The sequence below is a fragment of the Cetorhinus maximus genome, chromosome 16, assembly GCF_964194155.1.
Source record: "Cetorhinus maximus chromosome 16, sCetMax3.hap1.1, whole genome shotgun sequence".
In the NCBI taxonomy this organism is placed as follows: Eukaryota; Metazoa; Chordata; class Chondrichthyes; order Lamniformes; family Cetorhinidae; genus Cetorhinus; species Cetorhinus maximus.
Genome location: NC_135894.1, coordinates 72,179,047 through 72,199,922, shown reverse-complemented (window position 1 = coordinate 72,199,922; position 20,876 = coordinate 72,179,047). Strand labels below are relative to the sequence as shown.

General features: G+C 41.6%; 1 protein-coding gene across 2 annotated transcripts in view; it reads left to right on the top strand.

Annotated features, from left to right (window-relative positions):
• alcama (activated leukocyte cell adhesion molecule a) overlaps positions 1–20,183 on the top strand; it is a 248,297-nt gene extending 228,114 nt beyond the window's left edge. For both annotated transcript variants that reach the window (XM_078560049.1, XM_078560050.1), the window contains exons 10-16: positions 928–1,063; positions 1,863–1,978; positions 4,342–4,480; positions 6,050–6,097; positions 7,207–7,333; positions 11,363–11,487; positions 17,799–20,183. In XM_078560049.1, the coding sequence (XP_078416175.1) occupies positions 928–1,063; positions 1,863–1,978; positions 4,342–4,480; positions 6,050–6,097; positions 7,207–7,333; positions 11,363–11,465 (669 nt within the window). In that variant the 3' untranslated portion in view covers positions 11,466–11,487; positions 17,799–20,183. The remainder of the gene's footprint in view (positions 1–927; positions 1,064–1,862; positions 1,979–4,341; positions 4,481–6,049; positions 6,098–7,206; positions 7,334–11,362; positions 11,488–17,798) is intronic.
• Positions 20,184–20,876: the final 693 nt, after the last annotated feature.

Sequence of the window (20,876 nt, the reverse complement as noted above, 5' to 3'; positions counted from 1 at the left end):
TAATCATCCCAAGGCATAGCATGTTGGAACCTCTACATTACTGTCGGTTAGATGGCCATCCAGCGGATCCAGTACAGTTGGCTTATGGTTTGAATAAAGCTCTAACCAGCTGAAATATGGCTGTAGTTGCTACCAAGCACAGTGTTATAGCTTGACAAGAGATCTAAAAGGTTTTGCTTAAAGATAGAAGGGGGCATCTGTTCCAATTGCTAATTCGTTTTAAGTACCCAAGGATGATTGTGGATGTGCACTTAGGGATGAAGTACACTTCGGCCTTCCTTGTCTGAGGACCTTACTGCATGTTTGGCCATTGGTATACAAGACATGTGTCCAAACAGTTTATCTTTGTGGTTCATAACTTCTAGGCAACAATGGAAAACCTTTCCGTAGCCCATGAGTGAGATCTATTGTCAAGCAGTGAAGATTTTTAGTGTAAGAGGAAGTTGTGGGAAGGATCTGGTCTCCAATGACCTGTCACTAAGTACTCCAGAGGATTTGTTAGCCTCTCAGTGGTGTTTTCATGCTCTTATCTTTACCAAAGCTCCTCACGAGGTCCATGATTAAGCCGTTGGTGACAAGTAAACGAGGACTATAGAATTAAGTTGGCTGTCTGAAACATTTGATTTCAGCATGGCAGAAGAGTCTAACTGTTTGTTGTAATCCTGATAAGGGAACTTTGAGATATGGGACCACATTGGTGGAGAGCAGGGATAAGAGCCTTGCTGGGGGTGCTCAATTCTCTAACAAAAGTGACATTTTGGTACAAATGATGATTGTACAAAGGCTGGTAGTTGAATTATGTGCTGCACGAATATTTTGTGTTCCTCTGGGCTGTGGTGGCTCCTTGAACGTCTGTTTTATTCCAGAAGATAAATCTGGGTCTGTTTTAACATAGTATGCTTCTGACATATTCTTTCTGTGTTTCAGAAGAATAAGGTTTTCTCAAATCCCTTCACGGTGGAGTCACTGCAGTACATGCATTCTGGTAGTTATACCTGCTTAGCCAAAATAAAGGAAGTGAAGGAAATGAAGAGAGAAAAAACAGTAATTGTACGAGTGGAAGGTAAAACAAATACATTGGTCTAGCACCAATCAGGTCCATCTTACTCTGTCTTCTGAGGAATTTCTCCCTATTTTTTGAAAGCAGTAATTTTGATTTATAGTTCCATGAGCACCAATCATCTTCCAGGACCTCACTATGTATCCCACTCTATTTCTACATTTGGACGTGGGTAACGTAGTGACTTAAGATGGAATTAGACCCGAGTCCAATCCTGCCATCGTCTGACAGCCACACATATAGCTTCCAGGATCACTCAATAACAGTCAAGAATTATTTTCCCTAGCCCTATGGTGCTGAGGCCAGTTTTAGCGCCTATAGTAACACCATGGCTGAGATCAGCTAAGTCAGCACTGACTAGAATTGAACTTGGGACCTTACCAGCTGTGTGTGAATCAACATGACACCAGGTAGGGCTTTTACCAAATGAACTTTTAAAGGACCTAATTTTACTAATGCCTTACGATAGACACTTTAAGTGGCCTAGAAGTTTAGGGTAAGTGGACATTTTTGAGCCTAAACTGTTGAATAACTAGTTGACAGAATTGTTAGCAAAGTGGGTTTCTTTTTCTTTGGGTTAGAGTTCCTTTTGCATCACCAAGGCAGTAATCTGGTGGTGTGGGTCACATGACTCTTATTGAACCTACCTGATTCCATTCCATTAATTTAAAGGGAATCAGGCTGATTCCATCAGCTATAGGCGATCTGTCTTGCCAGATTACCATTCGGTGAAGACAAACATCTTATTCCTGTGTTTGCTTAAATTGGCCCTATCAGTAAACCATCTTTCTCTTTGTTACAGGAAAGCCAAGGATAAATAAGTTGACAAAGAAGGTTGTGAACAATGCTAAAGTGATCAGCTGTGTTGTGGAAGGATTCCCCAAGCCCACTGTGCAGTGGAGCATCAATGGGACATCTGTAAGTAACAGCATGGGGAGATGTCCTCTGTCTTTCATTTGAAGCAGATTTGTAGCCATTAATGCATTTTTTTTAATTCATTCATGGGATGTGGACGTCGCTGGCTCAGCCAACATTTATTGCCCATCCCAAATTGTCCTTGTTCAGAGGGCATTTAAGAGTCAACCATATTGCTGTGGGTCTGGAATCACATGGAGGCCAGACCAGGTAAGGACGGCAGATTTCCCTTCCCAAAAGGACATAAGTGAACCAGATGGGTTTTTATGACAATCGGCAATGGTTTCATGGTCATCATTAGACTTTTTAATTTATGGGATCATTTGCTTTATAAATGGAGGCATAGACTACAAAAGTGAGGACGTTGTGCTAAGGCTATGTAAAACTTTACTCTGGCTTGAGTGTTATGCCCAATTCTGGACACCACACTTTAAGAAGAACATGAAGGCTTCATGGATGGGACAGAGGATGTTTATTAGAATGGTCCCAGGAATGAGGAATTAGTTATGTGGATCGATTGGAGAAGCTGGGGTTGTTCTCTTGATAGCAGAGGAGATTTGATTGAGGTATTTAAAATCATGAAATGGTTATATTGAGTAATAGAGAAAAAACTGTTTCCATTGGCTAAAGGTTCAATAACCATTATAGACAAAAGGCCTAGTAGTGTTAGGATTTGGGATGCACCACCTAATAGGGTGGTGAACGAGATTTGATAGCGGCTTTCAAAAGATAATTGGATAAATACTTGAAGGAGCAAAAATTGCAGTGGTATGAAGAAAGAATTGGGGTTTGGGACTAATGGCTTGCTCTTTGAAAGCGCCGGTGCAGACTTGATGGGCCAAATGGTCTCTTTCTGTGCTGTACTATTCTACAGTTTTATAAATGAAAGGGGTCATTTTCCAACTTGTGTTAAGTATGCCAGTGGAGACCCTCGTCCACTGTGCGCATTATTGGAAGATCAGGTGTACTGCAGATGATTTTCTGACTATTTATTGGAAGATTAGGTGTGCTGCAGATGATTTTCTGACTATTTAAAGTGAATGGAAGATCATGCAGAGTGCATCCAAATTTCTGATATGCAGTCAGCAGGCAGAGCATTCCAGCAGCTGCATGAAGACAGGAAATAAGCTCTTAGATATATCTGAGTATATTCTACAATGGTAATTCTTTTACCAGTGATCATTTGGAAAAATGTCATTTTGTATCATTGTGATTTTATCCACTGGAGATTATATTAAAATTCCACGCCAAATCTGATTAGATAAATGAGCTGTTCAGATAGAAGAAAAAGCTCACTATGATGATGCACTTTTTAAAAACTAAATTATATTTCCATACGTGCTTTGAAATTACACTGTTCGGTAATAATAACACATTTGTTATTAATTTTGCTTTTTTGGTCTTAAGCTGTCTATTGGAAATATATTCTCTGTTCCTTTTTAAAACCAGAGTGTGGAGCATGGTTTAGAACTGTGATCCCACGGGAGTATTGTCCATATTCTCTCTCACACACACAAAGGAAATTTGGGAACAGAAAGGCTACCAATGCCCATGGGGCTTTACCTTGAATACTTCATTGAAATGCCCAATGCTCATGTGTGACCTTGGACACTGGATAGTAACCAGGAGGGGGAATCATGGTTGAATTTCTGTGTTTCTTTTCCTTTCCCAGGGGAGTGAAGGCTAAAAGTACAATCGTCATAGCATCCTGACCAAATCTATCTGGACTATATGACCATAAGACTTAGGAGCAGAAGTAGGCCATTCGGCCCATCAAGTCTGCTCCGCAATTCAGTGAGATTGTGGCTGATCTGATAATCCTTAAATCTATTTTCCTGCCTTCTCCCCATAATCCTTGGTTCCCTTACTAATTAAAAATCTGTCCACTGTCTATCTGTATGGCTCAGTTCTACATTGTACAAGTCTTTTACCAAATGAGTCATTAGGAAGTTACCTCTAGAGTCTTTCTTAAAGTATTTGTCCAATAATCTACATATTTTTGCTGTGCGCTCAATAGAAATTGAGTGGAGACTTCCCAAGCACATATCAGATATCAGATATCTGATAAAACAAAGAAACATTCACCTCATCTTTCAGAGCTGAATTTGAACCCAGATCACAAATGTGAAGTGGCAGTAAGACAAATGTAGCCATCCTGTGCTATGGAATATGGAGCCTGGCTGGTCAGATGGCAGGTCAGAGATGGAACTACACTGCTGATTCTGTGATGCACACTACTGTTGAGCAAGGATCTGCACGCTGAGCCCTAACGTGCTCTCTGAAGCCTATCCTAGATTTTCAGAACCCACAATAAATACTGTGCAGTCCCCTAATGTGAATGAGAAATAGAAATATTTTCATTGCAGCCTAGAGAAGAATCAGTAAAGGACAAAAAATCACAGTGGAACCACAGGATAACAGTACAGCCTTCAGAGAACATTACGGTAACATGCACAGCCATAAACCCCCATGGACAGGATCAAGATACAGTGAATCTAACTGCCAGTGAGTATTCTGCAACATTTCACAAATAAAATGAGTGGTGGCTTATTGAACATATCAGTTGGCCTAATAAAAGCTCATCTGCAATGTTTTCACATTCAGCAATAGTATTCCATGTATGCTGTGAGAAGTATTTCTGAAACTTTTGATGAATAATTTTCAATTATTTAAATACAGCTCATGTATTTCACTATTGATAAACACAGGTTTCTGTTCCACGTACCTTGTGCTGAAAATTGATTTGAGATAGTGTAACTTGGAGAACATTTCTGAGGTACCTCAATATTTGTTGAGGTGCCAGGAAAGCACCTACTCCAGTTTCAGCATTTCCACCATTAATGGGGAAATTTCCTTTATTATTTGAACCCTCCCAGAAAGAATTACCCATAAAACTTGTGAAATGACTGGTACTGATCCGAGCTGGTCTTGTACACCTTAAAATGGAGCTCCTGTTCGGACCAGAATTGGTCATTTCCAAATTTTGACGGTTTTTCCGTCTCCGGCAGCTGTCATTGACCGAAAGGAAAAGGAAGCCGGATGCAAGGCAATTCTTGTTATCTGATACATGACCCTTCTATCTTCTCACACACACACCCTCCCCTCCCCTCCCTTCATGTTTCTTCTTATTTTATCCTTAACGGTAAAGACAGTATACTTCTGAACATTTTCTGTTCTTTCTAAGCTGCTTGCTTTTTCACTGCTTTGAAGTTAAAATTCATTGTAATGTCTCTCTATTTTATTCTTTTCCTGGGCCTCAAAACTGTGATCTGCCTTACCTCACCCAGTTTTTACTGTCTCCTACAATCTGCAGGTTATTAAAACCCATGCTTGGTGTCACTTGACTATTGCTTCTTGATTTTTCTCCCCGCATTTCACAACCTTGATGACAACCCGCTTTGAGCTCAGTTTACAGTAAAAGGTGATGGAAATGTTAATTGAAGCACAATAATGAACTTGCTGTCTTGTCCCTGAAAGTTACACTTGTTCATTCCTGTGCAAAGTGCTAATTGAAGGCACAATTACATGACAAAAAGCTGCAACTGTCTTAGCTGTTTCATATTTTTGCTCAGATCTACTGTTTAGTTGGTGCTGCAGCAAGATTCAACTCATTGCAATGAATTGCTGCTTTGTCTTAATAACAGCTTTGCATATTCAGTGATTGGAATGGACGATGTGCCAGAGCCATTTTTATTGCGTAATTTTATTTATTAAATTCTTTGAAGGTACAGGGCTGTTTGTTGTCCCTCTTGTTTCACTAGTAGTACTTCATGGACAGTGATCATCACTTTACTGTTAAAATTATTCATATTTTGGAGTGATCTCAGAATTGTGGGAAGCAAAATTGACTCCACCATGTTGCTCACTAAGTGTTTGTTTTATTTTGACTGTCCCTGATTATGTCCTGTGAGCCGCCTCTCACCTTGATCTAGAAGTGAGTGACTAGCTTGCGGGACAAATTTTCTATGGCCATCTTGGGATAAAGCACACCATGAAGTTAGGGAGCTGGAATAAATCTTCAGGAATGGATTCCATGAGTTCAAATTAATTTGTATTTCTCTTTGCATTTTTCAGTGCGATTCAAGGAACCAGTGGATGAAACTCTTGAACAAGACCCTTTAGGTAGTTACTAGAATTGCAATTCAGCTATAACCAGTCTGTCAAAATATGCAATTTGCTACATTGTCAAGCTATGGAGTGACTGAAATAGGGAATGGAATGATATTCCACTTCATTCCCAATGAGAACACTGGTACCATTCATACTTAACCTGGGTCCCCCACTCATGCTTTTATTCCTTTTGGTTTTTAGGCCAAGCTGTTTGTTTTCTCTTCCCTATATTCTTTCATGATGGTGTTGGTTTCTTGATGGGATATATAGCATTTGGAGAAGTGCCTTTGTGCACTGTGGCATGCCATAGCCATGTGACCTCTGATGTCATCTTTTGTGTATAAAGGCTTGAGAGCTGAAGCCATTTGGGCACTATATTGAACATTTTGTTTTCCATGCATTCGTCAGGTATAAACCTGAGCCGTTCCTCACCAACTGGTTGATCCCTGTCTGCCCCAACAGAGCCAACCCATAATCTAGCACAACTCTGCTTCTTCCCCAGCAACTTGCTTCTGCTAAATCAATTCATGCAAAATCTTGGCATCCTGATCTCCAAATCCTGCATCCTCTTCATTACCAAGGTCACTTACTTTCCCTGAGGAAACATGGCATTCCTCTGGCTCTAGCTAACCACAACCAATATCGTTTTCCATACTTTTGCCAGCTCTGGATTCAGTTAGTCCAGTACCTTCCTTTTTGACCTCTCTTCCCCCATTTTAGTTTATGGAGGATGAAATTTAACTTGTGGTCAAGACTGGCAGCAATTCAGCTTGGCAATTGCTCCATACACCTGTCTTTGCCGATATGAGATTCGAACCAAATTCAGCATCTGGCAATTGTTGGAATGGAGGCAGCCAGCTGCAGGTCTGTTTTATCCCAAGATGGCCACAGAAATTTTGCAGCTCCCTGATTCGGGCCAAGGCATTCCTAATTTCTAGGGTTGGTGCCCATTGGTCAGTACATTTATCCAGAGAGCCATTAATTCCTGTGAACAGTAAGTATTATTGAGTAAGAAAAAGTGATTATTACCATTTTGAGTCATCGTACGGTCAAATTAGTTTAAAAGTTTAGTTGAATATTGTGACTTAATAAATCTGACTGGAATGCTTTTCCTCCTGCAGACCCAAACAATAAGAATAACAACAGCAAAGGCAATGACCAGGCCAAGGTGATAGTGGGAATCATCGTAGGCCTACTAATAGCTGCAGTCATCGCTGGTGTGGTTTACTGGTTGTACAAAAAGAAAAGGTATGCAGTGGTATATCAATCAGTAACAACAGCCTGTATTTATATCATGCCTTTAACGTAATAAAACATTCCAAGGCACTTCACAGGAGCATTATGAAGCAAAATTTGACACCGAGCCACATAAAATGATGTTACGGCAGGTGTTTGAAAGCTTGGTCAAAGAGGTAGGTTTTAAGAAGCGTCTTAATGGAAGAATGAGAGGTTTAGGGAGGGAATCCCTGAATCTAGGGCTGAGGCAGCTGAAAGCATGGCTGCCTATGGTGGAACAATTAAAATCAGAGATGCTCAAGAGGCCAAAATTAGATGAGTGCAGACATCCAAGAGTTATGGGATTGGACGAGATTACAGACACGGGGAGGGGCAAGACAATCGAAAAGAAGGCTGAGAATTTTAAAATTGACTCCCAGTCAAGCAACATCTCAATGTAAATCAATGGCAGGAGTGATGGGTGAACGGGACTTGGCATCAGTAAGCACATGTGTAGCAGAGCTTTAAATTATTTCAATTTTTTGGAGGGTAGAATGTAGGAGGCCAGCTGGGAGTGCATTGGAATAGTAAGTCTAGAGATAACAAAAGCATTATTGGGGGTTTCAGCAGCTGATTGTCTGAGGCAGGGGTGGAGTTGGGTACTGTTACAAAGGTGGAAATTGGCGATTTTACTGATGGCAAAGATATGTGGTTGGCAGCTCATATTGGGGTCAGATGTGACACCAAGGTTTCAAATAATCTGGTTTAGTCTCAGACGGTTGCCGGGTGAGGGAAGGAGTCAGTAGCTGAGGAATGGTGTTTGTAGTGCAGATTAAAGATAATGGTTTTGGTCTTCCCAATGTTTAGTTGAAGGGAATTTCTGCTTCTCCGGTGCTGGATCTCAGATAAGCAGCCTGGTAATTTAGCACAGTGGAGGAGATGAGAGAGGTGCTGATGAAGTAGAGCTAGCTGGGTGTCATCAGCATATGTGTGAAAACTAACTCTCTCTCAGAATAAAACTTCCTCAAGATGCCTTACAACATTTTAATAGCATCTCACTTCTCAATGGAACAGTGAAAAAAATTCCAAAAGCTTGTCTCACCTCCACTGACTGGACTCATCTGAGCTCCCTGGAAAACAAATAGGTACTTGAAAGGGACCTGTTTGTAATAAAGTGTAGCAGGGAATTTTGTGCAATTTCACTATTTCCTTTTGTTTCTGGTCCTAGTTATTTTCACATTTTAGCACAATAAATATATCGTAATGAGAGACCATTAATACAAGATAGCCACTAAGAAATCCAATAGGGAATTTAGAAGAATCTCATTTACCCAAAGAGTGGTGAGAATGTAGAACTCAGTACCACAAGTGTGGTTGAAGTGAATAGTATAGATGCGTGTCTAGCTTCCCCTGAAGTGCATATAAAGGAGAAGAGAATTGAGGGTTACAATGATAGGTTTAGATGAAGAAAGATGGGAGGAGGCTGAAGTGGAGCGTATACACTGGCACAGACTGGTCTGGTTGGGCTGTTTATCCAATGTAATTCTGTGCAAATATTGTCTTTAGAGATGTAATCCTAGGGAATTAACTCGGTAAAGCTGTTGAACCTGACTGAGTGTAGGCAACTTATTTTACTGGTGACTACCTCTGAGATCAGGTAGTTCCAGATTGGCATGTAGGTGGGTTCACAATTGCCGTTTTCCATTAAAATGAATTAAGTTGCTAGACTACATGGGCTGTCAGTAATATCACAAACAGTCCTTGAAAATGGAAGGAGCAAACACTCAGTTCTCAAGTGGGGTAGAAAATTTGGGCTGGAATTTTCTGCTTCTGCACAGGCTGAGCCTACGGGAAAGCGAGAGCAGAAGCAGAAATTCCTTGCCTTGATTTGTCTTACAAACATCAGGGGATAAGTTTACAAATATACTAGTTAATCTACTGTTGCACATGGGGTGAGGAGACCAAACTGTGGTTTGGAGTGAAGGAGTGGGTAGAGGGAAATTGGGATCGAGCAGGCAAGCAGATATAACTCAAGTCACCAATTTAAAAGCACACTTTTAAAATAAATTTATTTCATATTTTTACTTTATATTGATTAGTTAACTAAAAACTTACAGCAAATGAGGACACAGAATTGGTTGGGGCATAGGAATTTCTCTGCAATACAGGCCGAGGAGTTGAGAGTTATAAAACTAAGGGGCTACACTTCACTGGTATAATGTTTACATACTCGCATCTTTCTCCAGTTTCTCTCCTATCTCCCCATATGCCCTCCTAGGGCTCATTTTGACCACGAGACCCACCTCCTGTACCTGTGATCCTATCCCCACTAAACTGCTGACCCCATCTAGCTTCCCCTCCTGGCTCTGATGTTAACCAATGCTGTAAATGTTTCCTTCTCTTCAGGTGTTGCCCATCTCTCCTTTAAAATTGCCATCATCACCCCTCTCATCAATAAACCAACCTTGATCCCCAACATCCTTGCAAACTACCTTCCCACCTCCAACCTCCCTTTCCTCTTAAAAGCCCTCAGACATGTTGTTGCCTCCCACCTCAATCCATCCAGTCATTTCCATCTGTCCTGGAATCCCATATTTATTTCTGAATCCTGTTTCTGCCTGTACCACAGTTCCGAAATAGCTCTTAGCAAAGTCATTAATGACACCTTTGTCGCAGTCACATAGGATAAGTCTCTTTTCTCATCTGTCTCGACTTGTCTGTGACCTTTGACACAGCTGACCATACCATCCTTGTCCAGCGCCTCTCCACGGTCACCCACATGGGTGAGACTGATCTTGCCTTTCTTGTTACCTAATTATTGCCAGAGAATCACTTGTGGCTTCTCTTCCTGCTCCCGCACAGTTACCTCTGGTGTCCCCCAAAGATCTATCCTTGGTCCCCTCCTTTTTCTCTCCCACATTCTGCCCCTTCAGTAACCTCATTCGAAAGCACAGCATTATTTTTCACACATGCACGGATGACACCCAGCTCTACTTCTCCTCCACCTCTCTCAACTCCTCCTGTTGCTAAATTGTTAAGATTGTTATCTGAAATCCAGTATTGGATAAGCAGAAATTTCCTCCAATTAAATATTGAGAAGACTGAAACTATTGTTTTCGGTCTCCCCATCCAAACTCCGTTCCCTAGCTACTTACTCCATCCCTCTCCCTAGCAACAGTCTGAGATTAAGCCAGCCTGTTTGCAACTTTGCTGTCATGTTTGAGCTCGAGATGACCTTCTGATCTAATTCTTGCCATTGCTAAGACCGCCCATTTCCACGTCCAGAGCATCACCTGACTTTGTCTCTGTCTCAACTCACCTGCTGCTGAAACACTCATTAATGCCTTTGTTACCTCTAGCCCTAACTATTCTAACCCACGCCCAGCTCATCTCCCACATTCTACCCTTCGTAAACTTGAGGTCATCCAAAACTACTGTCCATGTCTTAATCCCCACTAAGTCCCATTTCCCTATCACCCCTGTGCTCGCTGACCTACACTGGCTCCTGGTCAAGTAATGTCTTGATTTTAAATTTCTCATCCTTGTTATTAAATCCATCCATGGCCTCGTCCCTTGTTATGCCTGTAATCTCCTGCAGCCCAACAAACCTCTGAGATATCTGTGCTCCTCTAATTCTGGCCTCTTGAGCATCCGCAACCTTGATTGCTCCCCATTGGCGACCTTGCCTTCAGTTGCCTAGGCCCCAAGCTTTGGAATTTCCTCCTTATACCTCTCTGCCTTTCTACCTCACTTTCCTCCTTTAAGACACTCTGTAAAACCTACCTCTTTGCCAACGTTTTTGGTCATCTAATGTACCATCTCCTTATGTGGCTCAGTATCATATTTTGTTTTGTACTGCTCCTGTGAAGCAATTTGGAATTTTTTATTCCGTTAAAGGCGCTATATAAGTTGTTATGCTTTCTGTTCTAAATGTGGACATATAATGGTCGCATTGCTACAGTAAAAGTTTCTTTCTTGCTGAATACTGGGTCTTTAAATATAAATTGAAATTGACTCTGCACTGTGATTCTCACCCCTCCTTAAAACTCATTCTCTTAACAGCCCAACATCAAAAACCAAAACCAACGAAAGAGGCACAGCTGATGAGATCAAGAAGATAAATAAGGGAGATAACAACCACACATCAGGTTCCTCAGCTGTATAACTGCGTTGCCTCAACAAGCCAGGTACGGCTCCATAAAACACAAAAGCACTCCAGCCACTCCTAATAAATTAACTATAATTGCACTGCTACATTAGCTATCATCACTATTATTACACTGGAAGTGCCATTGTATATTGAAACTAATGATAGGTAGAGGGTAAGTACTGAAGCTATAATTCAATTTCAGCATCATCATAAACCTGAAGAATAATGCATAAGTAGTTTGTGGATGTCATCCAAATCCCATGACTGAAAAGTGAGAGGTTATCTTGATGAGTGGTCTCTGGAATAATTGCCATATGATTTACAAAAGTGGATAGTATTCTGCACTTCCAAAGCAAAGTTATGAGAAGCCTAAAATTATTTTACAAATTGTTTGATTTGGTGTATTCCCTTGAAATTTAATTTTAACATTTTTTTTTGCATATTTTACATATGAATTGCGTGTTATTTTGTTTTAAGTTTGCAACTTTGGCCTCACACATCTATTCTTTTTTCATTCTGAACAGCCTGTGCTGTCATCTCAACTCTGATGAAATGTTTTTTTAATATCAAAAGAGGCAAATAAAGGGAGTTAATATTCTGGCATCACAAGAGATGTAATATTGATTATGAATAACAGGAAATTGTCTTCAATGACAAAATCACTAATTCCTTGACAGCAATATTTTGTATTCTCAGCTGTTTAACCACTTTGGTTAAAATTCCTCGAATTCCATGTTCAACAACATCACAGTCCAGAGTTTAGATTGCTTTCCAGAATCTAGAAGCCACAGTTGACATGTCCTCATGTCGTAGAAATGGTCATCACTGCTGGCTTACTGCAATTTTGTTGCCTGTAACCTTGATTATCCACTTCGTATTGACTCTGCTATACCTGATGCTGAGCGTGACCTTAGCCTCGGAACGGTTTTTGCTGTCGGGATGTGTTTTTTTTTTGCCATCAACTAGTTTGAGTTTTTGAATATTGACTTGTAAAACAAAGGGAATACTACATTTGCACATCACTCTAATACTCTTCCCCTCGTTGAAGGTATCGACTGGGCAACTGTTCCATGGCCTGAATTTTGCGCCTGTTGGGCGTGTGCGATCGGCAGGCCCGGAAGCAGATGTGGAATTCGCTCCCGGGCAACTTCGGACAGTAAATGCGATTTCACATTGGCTGGCCAATTAAGGCCTGCCCAACGTGAATCACATATTTTTGTTGGTTTCCTTGGGCTGCGTGGGGGGCGGAAGCTTGTCGCACGTCGGGTCCAATGGGGATCTGATGGGAGATTTTAAAATGCTGGAGTCAGATCCCTGAATATTATCCGCCTCCGTGGAGGGAGCTATACATTTCGGGACACCTTCTGGAAACATCAATGTCAGCAGCACCTGTTGGATCTGCCAGGTAGGAGGGCAAGGCCGGTGGGCACTCTGCCACCTGCTTTTCTGATGAACGGCTGGACGTTCTTGTCCAGGCATTGAGTGCCAGGCGTGAGGTCTTGATGTCCAGGGGATGGCAAGAGGAGGCTCCTGCACCTGACCAAGAAGGCCAGGACAGAGGTGGTAGCTGAGGTGAGCGGGCATGACATTGTCTGGCGCACATGGGTGCAGTGCCGCAAACACTTCAGCAATCTTCTGCTCTCCACAAAGGTGAACTGTGTGGAGGTGTGTGGAGGGCTGGCTGTTGTTAGTATAAGTGTGTGAGGCAAATGACACTGAAACCTGTGCCCCCTCGGCCTGGATGCATTGAAGGGTGAGGTGTGCTAATATGACGTGCACTGCTACCTGGTTCTCAGCAGGGATGGGACAGGCTGGAATGGTGCTGCGGGTAGAGGCAGGGCTAGTGAATTCCCTTCTACTCATTCAAGCAAAAGCAAAGACCTAATGCTGGTGAGAGATCGTGGACAGGTGGTGGGTTCCCCAACCTAGTCATCGTGATGCCCTATGCGACGGACACTCTGGAGCAGGAACGCCAGCATGGCGTGAGGTCCATCGGTTGTAGAGAGGCAGGTGTCTCTGACGAAGGCAAGACTCCAGTGGGCAGGTGAGAGATGGGCGTAACGTCTCAAAACGTAAGGTGGCATCAACTCAGTTGAAGTTGTAAGCAAGAGTGCCCAATGAAGCGACAGTCTCAATGCATTGGTGAGGCACTTGTCCGTGGTGTCAACAGCCCGTCTCAAGCACAATGGTATGTGAAGAGTGAAACTAATGACATTTTGTTTTCCTCCTTCAGATGCGCTATTCTCAAGAGGATGTAGGGACCCAGAGGACCCTCCCTTGGGTCCAGAGGAGGACCCCCAGCCAGATCCACTCATGTCACATCCTCTCTCAGAACCACGCACCAGCGCAGATACATTAAGCTGTTGGCTTCAATGGTTGTGCACATTGGTGAGGGCACGGCACAATCGCTTGAGGAGCAGGCGGAGGCAGAGTGTGCCCAGGGCACCGGCAGTCGGAGAACTGCTGGAGACCAGGACCGTGCTGAGTCCAAGGCAGGTGATGTATGTTCAACAGAATGCTCAGGAGGATCTGGCAGAGATTTCTGAGGGTCTGCCTGCCATGGTCTCTGTCTTGGAGGATCCATGCGGAGCGTGAGCACTGCGTTGACCGGAACTCTGAGCGCACAATGAGCTCTCATGGAGAGGCAACTCCGGGAACAGTCGCGGGTTTCTGGTGTTGCGTTCAGACCTACAAGCCCACACGTTGGCAGTGACCTCATCAGGTCATTGCCAGTGTGAGAGATGGATGAGGCACCTAGCTTCTCTGCTCGGTGCCCGTCCATCAGTGGTCAGCAGAGAGGCTCAAACTGACCTCACACTGGTGGATCAGCTGCTTGTCGTCTCTGGGGGTTCCTGTCATAGTTCTCCAGAAGAGGGTGGCAGCTTCTCCTCCCCTCTGCCAGTGACCATGGCGTCTGATGAGGCTGCGACAACTGAGAGGTGCCCAGCCATAGGGCTGGAAGCATCCTGCCAGGCAGCACCTGCGCAGGCTCTGACGGTCAGAGGATAACCACCAAGGTCATCAGGATCAACAAGACATCATAGTCAGCAGGCTGTCTCCAATGCCGCTGTCAGCGAGAGGGTGGGGGACACACCAAGGCACAGCACTCGCTAGCAAAAGTTTATGGCACTATAAACATGAGGGGATTTTCATGGGGTGAGGTTATTTCATTAGATTATTTTTATACCTTCTGTGTGACTGTTAACACTTTATAAAGTTATGTTCCTTTTGTTTAACCCTTGATATAAATATTGATTCTGTTTTTGTGGCCTGAGTCTCCTTCATGTATTTCACAGGTGCTCAGGACAACAGCGTCTTATGATAGACGGTAAAGGCTGCAAACTTTATTACAGAGGTGGGATTCGACATTGGGGTCATAGTATGGCCTCATCGGGAATGTATAGTATGGCCTCATCGGGAATGTTTAGTACGGAGGAGATCACTCTTGGCCTGAGGTTCATGCTATGCTTTGGATATCTAGCTGAATGTGTGGAGAATCGAGGCCTCCTTGGTGTCCCTGCCTCCCTGAAGGCTCTCATGTTTACCTCCACGTCATCAACTTGTGCCTTCCTAGACTTCTCATCAGAACCATCAATTGAGTCATCCTCAGCGGTCTGTGGAGCTTCTTCTCTATCCTCACACTCCAGTGGGTTCCCCCCTTGCCAGAGTCAGATTGTGCAGAGCGCAGCACACGACAACTATAAGAGATGTGCACCCCCAGGCCCAGGCATCTAAACCTCATCTTAAGAAGGTTAATTGACCTTTTAATCACTGCCCTTGTGGAGGCATGACTCCTATTGTACCTCTCTTCCATTTCTGTTCTTGGGTGCCAGAGTGGCATCAGGAGCCAACCATCCAGCCAAGCTGGAGCTAAGAACAGCCTTGGCACCTGGGTGTGTCACAGGATATATGCAATATGGGAGCTGCCAGGGTACCTTGCACAGACTTGCAGAATCTGTCTTGTGATCGTCTCACCCGCTGGCGCCTTGATGGCCACATGAGTACAGTCTGTCACCTTGGATGCAGGGGAACCCTGCAATTGCTGCAAAGTCTCTAGCTTGTTCAGCCTGGCTGGCCTCATCGGTCTGGAAATGAATGAATGTCATGACCTATTTGAAGAGAGAGAGCATCAGTGACCAGCTTGATGCAACTGTGGGCAGCAGATTGGGATACTCCACATAGATAGTTAAGGGCTCCGGTGACCTTTAGAACCACTGGCATAGAGTGGCCACACACACAGAGATGATTTCCAGTCTAATCATCTGACATGTGGAGGTTACAGTCTCCCTGGAGAGGGAGAGCCGACTGCAATATGCCATGAGGGTGTGATGACTTCGGGACGCACACCCAACGTGTTCTCACACGATTTTGCATTCGTTCAGGTCAGCTGGGTGTCCGCATCTACACTTTGTTTGATACCTCACCCAAGGAGCCATTTTTCATGTGCATGGCTAAACAGCGAGTGGTTTTGGACTACTTAGATGAGGACAAAATGGGTCATATAGTTATTGTATACTGTCCACGTGTTACCTTTTCTAGCTGCTGTCATTGCAGCAATGAACATGAGAAGGAGAACATTAGCTGATTGTTTCTTCTCCCTACACTAGGAAGGCTGAGGTCAATTATTGCTATTTACTACAACCTGTTGAAATCAGCTAAAATAGTACAGAACGTATACTAAACAATAGACTTTGATTTGCATAATTTGATTATAAGTTCGATTGTGCTTTACTGATTGACCTATTCTGGGGGAAGCTAGCTATACAAGGGTTATAGGCTCAAACTGTACAAGAATGGTAGACATTTTGGTCTGTACCAGTGTTTTACTTTACAATCCACCACCATTAATTCTTTGGGTAAAAGTCCACAACCTTACTGTATAAATTTTAAACTTCAAAATAACTTGTTTTTATATAGTGCATTTAAATTCATTGTGCCTAGAACACACCTCAGTGTGTAATCCTACTATTGACTTTTAATTTTCAAAACTGGTCCTGTGCAGTTCTCCTAGCTGTACTATGTACACTCATATATATTGCTTGGGATATACAAATGACACACTCCATTATTAATGTACAAATTGTTTGGCAAGTTCAGGGAACGAAGAGATAGTGTGTTTCACTTTAACATCCTTAATAAAGTAGTCAATATATCTGTTTAATGTTGGAAGTTTCACCTTAATATTGCTTGCTACAGACTTCCTCTTTTGTGGCCTGTCTGCTCATGACTTTTCCCGCAGTGCTTCTGCCCATGCCCTCAGCCCCTCTTCCACCTACCTTTGCCAAATCCTGGCCTTGTTGTTTCCTGCTCTTCCCTCCCGGCCTCTGTTCTTATCTGAGTCCTCGGGGTCTGTTCCTCGGCAGCTTCTGGCTCTAGTTCTGGTCGCACTGAAGTCCTCGGCTCCATCTACTGCCAGAAGTTGGTTGGTACTTGTAGCTCTGGGACCTTCAGCTCCTGTCACTAGATGGAGCCTCAATCTAAAAAGTACTCTACTGAGGTGAGTACTGTAACTTTTAAAACAATTTAATTGTATATTGTATTTTTTTAATAAGTTAGTGATGTATTATATTTTGCAGTTATTTCAGCTAGGAATGCACAATGCTGCACATGTATGGTACAGTATTTCAACTTGTACATTAGTTTTCCTGGGTGAGAAATGTCCAAAGGAATCTAACTCTGGCTTTAACATTGATTCCTATGGGAACCCATGATTCATTTAAATGTCGTGCATTTCAGGAGTACCACAACAATTTTAAATGAGGAATTACAGTATTTGTTTTACTCTGCTGCACTGTTTACTTGGCCCAAATGGCTTCTCACCCTAAGCCTCCCAGTTCTTATTATGAACTTGCAGGATTTGCATGGCAGTTCGGGCTCAAACTTAACGACACAAACACCCTTTTAACAATGTGATAACTGTTAATGCAATTCCAATCAACTGCTTCCAGAAACAGAACAATTTTAACTGTTACACCGCATGTAGTAAATACTTAATTTTTTAAAATATCTTTCTTTTCCTTTGGATTAAGAGGGAAAAAAAGCACATTTCCTTCTGTACCTGATTTAACTCTAATTCCACCTTTCTACCATTTGTTTCTTTTTCAAATTCTTAAATCAATTGGTTAAGTGGATTAGACTTTTGGTTCTATCGTTCACTAATGTCCCAGATTTCCCATTCCCTTTGTCAGCTCACGTTTCTAGCAAGTTATAGTGCAAATTAGGTTCAAGCCAAAGGATAAAGTCTAATTGACTGAGGACACTGCAAGATCTGTTGCTCCATCAAGTGAATGCCAAATAATGTGCTTTTCAATTTGATGATGGTGATTTGTTCTTTTCCCTTCTTTCTAGGGAAAGAAAACATCTATTAAGATACAGATTGGCCAAGGACATGATTGCCATTGAAACAGTGAATTGCAAGATATGCTGAAATCGGCAGCGAGTTGAAATTGCCATGCTCCACCACCACTGGCAATGCCTTATCTCTAAGACACAGAAATACAAATATCTCCAGCTGAATATCCAAATATTTTTAATGAAACACATTGAATCTGTTTGTTACTCTGAGGGCTGAAATAGCATTTTACTTAAGCAGTTGTACACAAGGGGAAATTATCTCCTTTCAGATACAATGGTGAGGTAAATATGCAGTAACTTTTCATTGCATTCAACACATAAAGCACATGATTAATATTAGGAAGAGGTGACTGAGATATTTCTTACTCACACTAAGGGACTCAGTCCTCTAAGGGATAATGTAAAGTGCCCCATTGCAACAAGTGAGGGTTTTTTAAAAAAAATGTGTTTCATTGTTTTGAATATCTGCACTGATGTGTTTGCTTTAAATGTTAATATAATTTCCAGGGGGTGGTGAATGCTTTCATATGCCATTTCCTTATGGCATTGGTTTATGGGTTAATGCGGTCATACTTCAAATGTATTTTTTTAAATATTAGCTTCAGGTTAATTTCCATGGCAATTCTGGTTAGTAAGAGTTGGTACAAAGCAATGATTACAAGAAATCCACCAGTTGAGTTGATAAACCATTGTTACACTTCAGTGGAACTTCCATTATCCTCAATGGAGGAAATCCTTAGCAGATAACTAAATCTCTGAATTTTAGTATTGTATGTGTGGTACAGCAATCACGTAGAAATGGGAAGGAAGATAAGTAACTATATATTGAATTTAAACGTTCTGGGTTGCAAAGTTTATTTATGTTGGGGGAGGTTGAGCTTAATGAGCTGTTGTAAAAGGGCAACAACTCATGCAATGCTTTAGCCTCCAAATATTCTGATGGATAATCAGGCTGATATCAGAGCACAGATAATGGAGGTTCCACTGGCTCTCATCAATTACTGGCTTGCATTTAAATTTTCCTGATCTTTGTCTCAGCCTTGCTGCTAGTTTAACCAACTAGTTGCATAGCGTTAAGCACTCTGTGTAATGGCCAATTTCAATTTGGTAGAATTTGTCTGTTTTTACAGTGATGTATCCTCCGGCCCTCACACTCGCATTATGTTTGGAAAAAGCGCATTCACATATTTTCATCCATTGTGCCTCCCAACAGAACTGGAAAAAGGGAAGAGATGTGTGCTCAATTAATGCATCTTTTTATACTAATCTTAACCGAGGCATCTACAGATAATATTCTTAAATAGTGTCATAGAGCAGATGGTATCCAAGAAGGTATGAAAAATATTAGAAGCCAAATATAAATGATAAATAGGAATCCAGCTATTTTGTTTACAAGCACTCTACTAAACCATTTGACAACTCAGCAACTTGGTTTATGGCATTTGTGCATTATGTAGACATATGAGCAAAAACATTGAGAATGGAAAAAGTGTAGCATCGTAAATACACCCAAAGAATGTGTTTACAATGTCATTGCGCGCTGACTGGATCCCTATATGGATTTGACCAAACAAAAGTGGGGTTTTTTTTAGATAAATTAAAGTTGAAGCTAGCAATTAATCAGGTGTTTAATTTACCATAAATGTACTATATGTCTGGACATTGTGGGATGACTGAATACACGAGATGTTTGTATGATAAACATGCTAAGATTGTGCACGTTTAAGGAATTTATTCACTTAGTTTCTGTGGTGACCTGATATATGGGCTACTTTTTTCTTTGCAAACTACAATCTTCATTTCTGTGATGCCCCTTATTTCATGTACTGGAGTGAGATTTAGACTTAAAATATTTGCCAGATGTTTGTTGTAGCACATTCAAAGAGGTTGTGAATCCTTAGAAATTCACTTACCTCTGCAGCATATTTATATATTACTATATGTTAGCAGTGCAGGCAATTAACTAAATTTGGGTCATTTAAAATGACATCTTGTTCATTAATCCATGATATGGTGAATACTATGTTTTTGTTATATAGGTACATAAGTGTACACTAGATGGATCTAATGGTTTCACAAAGACTTATGTCTCAAAATTACACACATCTGGGGAAAAATAATGATGTCTTCTAATCCTGCAACATGAACCCACACAGCCCCACTCGTATCATTAACAAAAATACATTGGCGGTTGCATGGAAAAGTGGATGAAACTGTGTGCAAACATCACTATAAACCCCTGTAATAAAAATGGAATTTAACTTATTCGATTATATGGCAGTGGCCCAAATTAGTTAGCCTGATTCCCTGTACAAAGACAGTCCATGATCTTTAATCTTTCCAGTTTGCTAAAAAAAATAAATGTTTTGAAGCTTTAAATGGTCTACAGTGTATTATTTATTCAATGGTAAGAATTGATCAAAATTCTACCTCTGAGCTTGTTTATGTTCAATGTTTTTCAAAAGCAGAAGTACAGTGCTTCTAGCTCAGCTGCCAATTGAATATATGGATAAGGGCTAGCCAAAGATTGCAGTTCTTTAACTAGCTCTGCCAAACCTTGAGGTAACTAAAGCTGTTATTTAAATTTTGTCGAGTGGTGGAGGATGTAGCTTCACAACTTGGACTCACATTGGTTAAATATTAAAAACGCCCCATGAGCACAGCACTGATGAAATTAGTTTTGTTCTGTACAAGAATTCCTACCATCCAGTTTAGTGTATCAATTGTACAGCTTCTAGAGGGAAAAAAGTTAATTGGCACAGCATTAAAGAACTGGATATTGAAAAGGGTAAAGTATGGGTAAAGAAAATCAGATATACCATGCAATTTTTGAATTTCATTTAACCTGTTGAGGTATAGAGAGAAATTAGGAATTTACTGTAGAATTGTTGACAAATTACAATAGTCCATGAATCTGATCATGAAGGTTTGTGTTTTCCTTTTCTCCTTCATGTTAAAACCTGCAATCATTCAATGGTTAATTTTAAAAAGCTGATAATAATATGGGTGATTGTTCACTAATTCTGTTCGTAACTAATCAAACTGTAACCATTCCATTAACGTGTGTTCAGG